The sequence below is a fragment of the Helianthus annuus genome, chromosome 3 (assembly GCF_002127325.2).
Source record: "Helianthus annuus cultivar XRQ/B chromosome 3, HanXRQr2.0-SUNRISE, whole genome shotgun sequence".
Classification (NCBI taxonomy): Eukaryota; Viridiplantae; Streptophyta; class Magnoliopsida; order Asterales; family Asteraceae; genus Helianthus; species Helianthus annuus.
The window spans coordinates 97,335,920-97,345,142 of NC_035435.2; the positions used below are offsets into that span (position 1 = coordinate 97,335,920).

Consider the following 9,223-nt stretch of genomic DNA (forward strand, 5'->3'; position numbering starts at 1 on the left):
GACGTGTTTTTGATGATTTATATATTTTAGTTTGATGTTCTTTTGTCTTACATGATCCGACCCGACCCGCTATGAACCGATATTTTTATACAGCTAGGGGCCTAAAATCTTTGAAAATATTCCGCACACCCAGGAAAAAATTCCTGGATCCGCCACTGAATGAATTGTATCTTACTCATGGAATCAAAATCAATGAAAACATCCAAACCCATAAAAGATACCAATAATCGAGATTCCTTATATATTAGTGGAGAAAAAATACTCAAAGAAGTGCATTTGTGATTTGACGATGATTCGTTAGACGACTATCGAAAGAATAAATGAAAATAACCATGACGACGACGACGACGATGCGGGAAGTGGTGGCGTTGGTTGGGCGGGGGAAGCCAGGCAACGCTGGCTAACCCAGGATTGGATGTTCAGTTTTGACCGTTAGCCATAGCCGTTAGCCATGGCGGTTTAATGGTAAAAATCAATTTTTTCTAAAAAACTTACAAGTTTTTACCTATAAACACCCCCTCCCTCCACCTTCAATTTTTTTACAAAATTCTTCAACCAATCTCACACCAAACTTTCAATTTTTTTCAACCAAACAACAAAACCAAAAATGGTGCACTAGACGGAGGAGGAGGAGATCACGCTTGTCACTTCGATTGTCGACGCACAGCGTACATTACAACGCGGTCAAACCGCGTACTGGGGACAAGCGTTCCAACAATACCAATAACACGTTGGTAACAATCGCCACAATCTAAACACCTGCCAACACAAGTGGCGTGAACTAAAACCGAAACTGGATCGATTTAAAGTTTGTTTCGATCGTGTCCTTGCAGGGGACCTAAGCCACGACGATCGAATGGAGATCGCGAAGATCGAGTGGAGGCACGACGGGAATTCAGAATCTAAGTGGGTTACCCACTTTAATATTTATAGAACTTTGTAATTTTTTTAGGAATTATTAACTACTTTTTTTATTTTTTAGGATTTAATAAGTAGTTTTTTTAGGATGTTTTGTAATTTTTTTTAAAAAAAATAATATAAGTTTGCATTTTATTTTATAAATCTCAAGTATATAAAAAAGATAAGCCAGCCAACATGGCAGCCCAACGCCGCTAACCCACGCTGCTTCCACACCTCATTTTTTTTTTGGTGGTCTGGTGAAGCCTACAATCGTCACGTGTCGAGCAAAGCCTCTAACCCAAACCCCGACTCCCTGCAGTTTAATATTAATAGGAAAAGTAATAATGTGTTTGTTGTTGTTTTCCATATAATTGTCAAAAAGGAAAATGGGCAAATCGCATAAACTTTTTTAAGGATTATAATCTTATGATGTAATACTTATATAATTGGTTAACCTTGATACAAATTGGAGTAATACTTGTATAACCATGCTTCTTCATTTTATAAAAATTGATGTACTATGATAAAAAGCCATTATGAAAAATGACACTTATAATGCGTCCAATAGCTTTGTGCAGACTTTCACGTGTCGAAAGTTCATCTTTTCTATTTTTTTTTTTTTTTATGAACTTTCGTTTACAAAACTTTTTTCACTTAAAACATGTAAGTGTCAGTATACATTATACACTTTCTATAGGTAACAAAATAATGACTTCATATAGAAAGTTATTATTTTGTTACATCCTATTTGATAACAATACTATTATATGAATTTATATTCATTACATAGAAAAGATAAACTGATTATTTTGGTAGGGAAACTGGAATATAATTTTGGTAAGCTACATTATTTAAAATAAAATATGTAACAAAATCTTTGATTTTTATTATTTATAGAGAAATTGATTTCTTTGGCCGGTATAGCATGAACAGCTGTTAACCATACATATAGTTGCCATATCATGTATGAAATCCTTACATCACATTATATGACTTAGAGTATCTACTATATTAACTTACATTCATATATATTGTTGATCAGTTTATTTATATTTGTCTTTAAGATATTATAATGGATCCGAACAATGTTATTTTCTTGAATAACATCATAAAGATCAAAACTATTTACTATAAAGGTTAAGGTGCTTAGACTTTTAAGGCATACAAATCCAAAGAAAGTGAAACTATGTCTATTGAAATGACTCTGATTAATGAGCAGATTAGTATTTTTTTTACTAGTTTATGATTTGGTTTATGTTTATTTACAAATTTGTTTATTTATTATTTTTTTTATTATTTTTTTTTTTGCATTTTAACTTTCATGTGATTATTAGGGCACGAAGATGCAAACTACGGTTTAGTGACAATCAATGTGATCTACAAAGAAATTTTTACAGATTCATGTGTAAAAATCAATGTGACAATCAATTCATGTGTTTATTTACAGATTCATGAAGATGGGAATGTTATAAATAAGACAATCAATGTGATCTACAAAGAAATTTTTAGTGAAATTTGAATTATTTGTTTTTTTTTTCAGTGTATTTTTTTACTTAGAGTATTTTAAATTTCAAGAAATTTAGAGTAGTATCATTGTTAAACCGCGTATACATGCTGACATTAATCTAGTGTAATTTTATATAGTAAATAATAAAACAATCTATCTTTAAAAGTCCCGCTTATTACACCACTACTAGAAAATCAAGTCTTTTCTCACGGCGTATTTTGTGGCAAATTTGTGGGAAACAAGTAGTAGCAACAAATTTCCAACGAATTCTTTTGGTGTGAAAAAACTTCGTCGGAAATGGCATGAGTGACAATTTTCCTACAAAATTTCTGGCAATGTTCCCACAAACCGAACTTGTCGAAAGATTTGCGTCAACATTCCCACAAAGTTTGTTATAAACTTTTTCTTTCTATTTAACAACAAATTTGTCACAAAACATATATTTTTAATATATTTTAAATATTTTAATTTGGCGACAAAATTCCTACGGTTTTGAGATAAATGTTGTGACAAAGTTCCCACGCTTCTAACAATCATTATTTAAAGTTTGTGACAAAATTCTCACGGTTTTTAAATTTACTCGGTGACAAAATTCCCACGGTTTTAAAAAATAAAATAAATTCCTTTAAACTTACTGACAAAATCCCCATTATTTTATAAATCAAATTAATATTATTAAAACAAAAAAATTGAAAACCAAATTCTTTTAAATAAATTGCAGAAAATCCTAAAGATTCCAACAAAAAAAAACATGTTTACAGTCTTAGAATAAAAAACAAAATGCACGTTTTTGTAACAAAACTAACATGATCTTTAACATACATAAAAAATTACTTTTTTCCGAATTTATTAAACTTTGCTTCCATGTATTTCTGCCATCGAGCATGTTCGGTCCGCTCTCGTTCACGTTCAACACGTTCTTGTTCCCGCTCTCGTTCACGTTCAACCCTTTCTTGTTCCCGCTCTTGTTCAAATTGTTCAAAACGGGCTTCAATGTTTTGTCGAGCCTCTCGTTCCTTTTCTAGTTCAGCTTGAACTTTTTGGAGCTAAAGTTTGTTAAAACAAATATAATTAGCAGATATTAACAAGTAACGGGTCAATCCAAAAAAAAAAGACCCAAACAAACATACATGTATATATTAGATAGCACCAGGGGCGGAACTACAAGGGGGTCAGGAGGGTCCGTTGACCCTCCGGCCGCCGGCCGGGTATGCAAGCTTTAATATGTCATCCAGTGGGTTTTCGTATTATGAACCCCCTAATTTTTAGTTGAGCAATAAATGAAGTGAAAAAGAAGAAAGATGAAGGGCGTAGGGCAAAAAAATGGTCATTTGAGTAATTCTGATATACGCCATAGTTACAGAGAAGAATAAAGTGGATAAAGAAGACGATGGACATCCAATAAAAAAAGCCTGGGCACTATTAGCTGTCAAATACTTTTTTTTGGACAGCTAAAGACCAGTTGGTCCAACGGCTGGCGCGTTGCCAGCCTCCCTGGGTTCGAACCTCGCACGGCCTGCAGTTAAGCGCCTTCTGTACCGGTCGAAACGCCAGCCCCCCTTAATTCTCCAGCTCCCTCCCGTGCGGGAACCTCACTGACCCCAGGATCGAACCTGAGACCAAGTGAGTAAACCCTCACACCTCCGACCAGCTGGGCTGGCCATCATTGGCAGCTGTCAAATACTTATACTGTGTTCTCTTTCTTTTCAAAAGTGTAATATTAAACAACAATGATAATAATATTTTAAAGTGTGGGTCTGTCTTTTATGAGAATGTTAACAATTTAGAAATTTAATAATTTTCAGTTAGTTTAGACACTGTCAAGATTTATTAATTTGTTCTGGTAACAATTTTTAAATTTAATAATTTTCATTTAGTTTAGAGAATGTCAAGATTTATTAATTTTATCAAGTTTCAATTTTTAAATTTTTTTATATCGGTAAAATTATTACTATTATTATACACTAGCAGATGAGTGTGTGTCTATGTATATATTGACCCTCCGGTTAAAATTTTCTGGTTCCGCCACTGGATAGCATACACTAGTCTGATACATTCATACATATATATACACACAATAATAACAGTAACATTACCTCATGCGATTGTCGGGTATCTGACACACTAGCTGTGGAAGATGTCGTTCCAGTCAACACAAAATGTGGATCAGAAGATCCTACCCCAAACAACTGACGACCCTGACACTCGGGATGCAGACTCTCCCACACTTCCATATCATCGCAATCCATGTTCCCATACTTATTTTCAAGTTTTTTCATATAAGAGACCTACAGTTTATTAAAACAAATGGCTTGATATTGTACTAAAAGGTGATACAATAATTATAAATAAATGATAAAAGATAACTTACATATGAACGTTTTGAACGATCGGTAACAAACTGTAACTTATCATAGTCATTTGCATTGATCTCCCCATCATTTAATCTCTTTTTACACTCTTTGGTGGCGTGGGTATGAAGTAATACTTCCGCGAATCCAACCTTTTTACCCTTTATTTTTTCCTACATAAAAAGATGCAATGTAATTTATAAGTTCTAATTGTTCATATAGGTTTCTAAAAGTAATAATATGATTAGCTTACCAAGTTGCGACGGTGTTCGTCAAACCCTTTGGACCCACCTGTATGACGACATAAGTCATTCTTCCGGTTTTCTCTCCCTGCTTTGGACTTCTTTTCCCAATCTTTAGTGTTCCAAGACTATAGTGGTAAAATATATACATATATATATATATATAATTAATACATAAAAATAATTAAGACAAAAGATGTAAATTATTAAAACCCTTACCATACACATACGTTCCCATTTCCTACGAGGCACTCCATTGGGCGGATATTTGCATTGTATCTCAAAATTGTATCCGTCATCGGGAATACGTTCCCTCGCCTTTAAAGCTTTCTTTTTAGAACTTTTCCTCATATCGCTCATTATACCTCTAAATCGATCCTTGAGCACACAAATAAACGAATGACGTATGCTCTGGTGTGCTTTTGGATCCCATCTATACATAGTCTACAAAAACAAAAATAAAAATGCAATAAACAATACATATAATCATAACATATATAAATAAATAATTGATAAATTACCCGGAAGCGGTCAAACATGCGCGTCTTTACGTTTTGGGGGATCGTTTTAAACGTGACCCAATCTCCATCAAGACATTGTTCAAGTATTTCCTTTACACGTCTATGTACCTTTGACTCTACAAACCTAAAATATTGAAAAGATATTTGAGAATCAGTATAGTATACATGCTAAAACATGCAAAACAGATCATAGTTTACCCGCATGAATCTAAGTAAATATAGTATACAATATGAGGCTTCCTAGTAGACCTTAAAATTAATGCACAATTTGTCCAAAGCTGGCTGTTTTGATCCAAAATCTGTCCAAATCTAACAGCTTTGACATTCAGTTTTGCGAACAGTTTTTCGGGGCTCAAATGGTATTGAAAAGTTACGAAACTTTTTGGGTGAATAATCCGCTCAAAGTACTACATTTTAGGCTAAAACCCGCTCAAAAAGGTTTCGAATTGACCAAGATATGGCCTCTTAAAGTCGGTTTTAAATTCTGCAGCATTGTTTCAAAACCTTGTGTCCTCTTTTGCCTTGATCTTTCAATAGAATTCATGGATTTTAGTGAAAACGACACACACCAAACATAAGTCATTCAGTTATACGTTTTGAATGGCTTGATTGTTTTTATTTACTTGTTAATTTTGAGACTTAATTGACAATAGGTTCTGACAAGAACTGTTTACACCCGAACCGTTTAACCCAGTTCCGAACTGAACCACTTTTTAAATGATCCAGTTCTTATATTTAGAGTGTAACGGTTCCCGGTTCAGAACCGTTGCACAACCCTACTACTAATACTACTTTATAACATCAATAAACAATATAAATTAAAATATTAAAATATTAAACTAGAAATATACTATTTCCCATTGCTTTGTATGAATTACCTCCCATCACCGTCACCACCACCCTCGAAGTCGTCACCACCACCCTCAAAGTCGTCACCGTCACCCTCAAAGTTGTCATCGTCCTCGCTGACACCATCACCGTCGTCACCATTGTAACCATCATCACCAACGTCATCACCATCGTCACCAGCATCATCATCATCTAAAAAGTTAAAAATAGTAATTAATAAAATGATAACTAATAAAAAATTAGTAATTTTATTGATTACCATTGTCGCCATCATCAAGGATATCACGTGACAAATCTTGTAACGTTGTACCATCCCTATCATCAAGAATCTGGTGACAAACTATTTAACGTCCCATCTAAATCAGCCATTGGATCACCCTCACCCATACCATGATAACTGCCCCCTTACACCTCTGCGGTATGAAATTGAAGGACCTTTTGGAGGTCGTACCATCAAATACGGCCCTTTAGTCCATATAGTAGGTTTCTCAACAGTTGCCTTCCCATTGGGATGCTTTGGATCCAACTTTTGGGATCTTTGTCTCCCAGAAACAGCATCACCATCACCTCTACTAAGATCAGGCTCCCGAATAACAATGCCACAATCTATGCGTTTCCTTGAAACTTGTTTTGTCTTTCCTCCACGCAGACCACTACCAACACCACTATCACTACCACGACCACCACCACGACTTGCATTATCTTTACCAGCATTCATATTGTATATAGCCTGCATTTAATTGAACAGATTTGGTTAGATAATATATATAAGATTCACAAACTCTATGATAGGAAAAAAATATACAATGTACATACCATATGATGTATCTCAAATAATAACAAGTATACAACAAACAATTTATGTTCCTAACAATCATGTTCATCTTCATCTAAAGAGTGGTCAGAATAAACGTTTGCATCATCATCATCATCACAACCATCATCATCATCATCATCATGAAATGTAACCCGGTCTAAGGGATCACTCCGAGTTACCGCATTCGGTAACTCGAACCGTTTATCAGTTTGAAGAAAATCGTGTGATGTCATGTTACCATCATTGGTGACATCAGTTTCAGGTGTAGTGAGATCATAAATGTGACGGGATTTTGTCTTCACAACCGGCCATAGATCTTTTGTATCACGTGTCACGGCAGGGTATGAAGTGTAAAAAACTTGTTCTGCCTGTGATGCCAAGATAAACTTGTCATCACCTGGAAGATGAAACTTGTGTTTAACATCAACAAGCTTATTTTTGTTAACTATTACACCCAGGTTGTTATCAAACCATGTACATTTAAACACTACCACAATTTGAGGTTCCTTGCCATTATACTTAAGTTCTAATATCTCGTCCACTAAGCCGTAGTAGTCAGACTCTTCCGCGTTACCCTCTCACACATACACCACAGTTTGAGGTCACAAGTCCCTTACCATGCTTCTGGGTGTGAAACTTATAACCATTTACAAAGTACCCATTGTGTGATTGAGCGTACATTGATGGTTGTCTTGCTAAAATTTCCAAATGTCGAGTGCTTCCATTAATTAAGCCATTCATTACCTACAATGAAAAACACACACGGAAAATGTTGCTAAACGATGCACTAACATCAATCATAAAGAGTTAATTGGATTTACTTACGTGATTTTCAAACCAATCAGCAAAATGGTTATCTCTAAGAAGGAATTCTGGTTCGTCCGGATACAGTTGTGGTGCCACTTCATCAAATTTGTCGATATAAGGGTAAACTTCTACACAATTTAGAAGAACATATGTGTGCACCTTTTTAAGTTCTTCATTACTCATATGCCTCCGTGTTCCACCCTTTTGATGTAATCGTCTCGATGGAACGACAAATACGCTTAGTTTAGAGCCTCCACTCGAAGAGCTGAGATGTTGCGGTGTGAAATTTCGTGGCTCTCGATTATGGCGTGTCTCAATTGTCGAGTCAAAGTATAGAGAACAATAGGTGGCGATTTCGTTCACTAGATGTTCCTTCACCATTGAACCCTCAACCTTTGATTTGTTTCTGATTTTTCTTTTCATTAAGCCAAGCTTCCTACATTTAGAAATTATTGAGAAATGTTTTAAGAATTATGAACAAAATTAAAAAAAAAATATATTTAATTCATAAGATGAAAAAATGTTATTACCTTTCGTATTGGTACATCCACCTGTATTGTACCGGACCACCAAGAAGAGCTTCATTAGCTAGATGTATGACTAGGTGCTCCATAGAATCAAAGAAACTGGGAGGGAAAATTTTCTCCAACTTGCATACTGTTATAACAATAGTGCGCTTCATGTTAATCAGGTCATCTACATGCAACGATTTTGAGCATAAGACTCGAAAGAACATGCACAACTCTGTTACAGCCTCATATGTCTCTTTTGAGACAAAACCTCTAATAGCGAGTGGAAGCAACCGTTGCATAAACACATGACAGTCATGGCTTTTAAAACCATGAAAAGTGTTGTCTTTCATGTTTACACAACTCCCTATATTTGATGCATACCCATCTGGAAATTTTACCTTCTTCAACCAAGCACAAACTTTTTTAACGTCATCTTTTCGCAGAGTGTAATTTCCCCTATTTTTAGTCATCTTTCCGTTGTTATCACATGTGGGGTTTAAATGAAATCGGTCACAAATACGCTCCATGTCTTGCCTTGCCTTCATATTGTCTTTGTCTTTGGATGTGTTGGTGCCCATGATTGTGTGAAACAGATTGTCAAATACATTCTTTTCGATATGCATCACGTCGAGATTATGTCGGATTAACAACTTATTCCAATCGGTCACAAATACGCTCCATGTCTTGCCTTGCCTTCATGTGGGGGTTGTGGTGGTC

General features: G+C 35.1%; 1 protein-coding gene across 1 annotated transcript; it reads right to left on the reverse strand.

Moving 5' to 3' along the window:
• Nucleotides 1–3,096: 3,096 nt before the first annotated feature.
• LOC110927787 (peptidyl-prolyl cis-trans isomerase 8-like) lies at nt 3,097–5,663 on the reverse strand. Its single transcript, XM_022171197.2, has 6 exons — nt 5,522–5,663; nt 5,220–5,444; nt 5,012–5,128; nt 4,779–4,931; nt 4,504–4,695; nt 3,097–3,453 (listed from the first exon to the last, which is right to left on the reverse strand). Exons 1-6 carry the CDS (start codon nt 5,537–5,539, stop codon nt 3,238–3,240), a joined length of 921 nt encoding a protein of 306 aa, XP_022026889.2. The 5' UTR covers nt 5,540–5,663; the 3' UTR covers nt 3,097–3,237.
• Between the last annotated feature and the right edge of the window lie 3,560 nt (nt 5,664–9,223).

What these genes read in the sequence shown, in the direction of transcription:
- LOC110927787 (XM_022171197.2), bottom strand. An exon ending in AATGGGAACGTATGTGTATG is followed by an intron (nt 5,129 to 5,219) that starts GTAAGGGTTTTA and finishes TTACCACTATAG; the next exon opens with TCTTGGAACACTAAAGATTG. An exon ending in ATCGTTCAAAACGTTCATAT is followed by an intron (nt 4,696 to 4,778) that starts GTAAGTTATCTT and finishes AATAAACTGTAG; the next exon opens with GTCTCTTATATGAAAAAACT.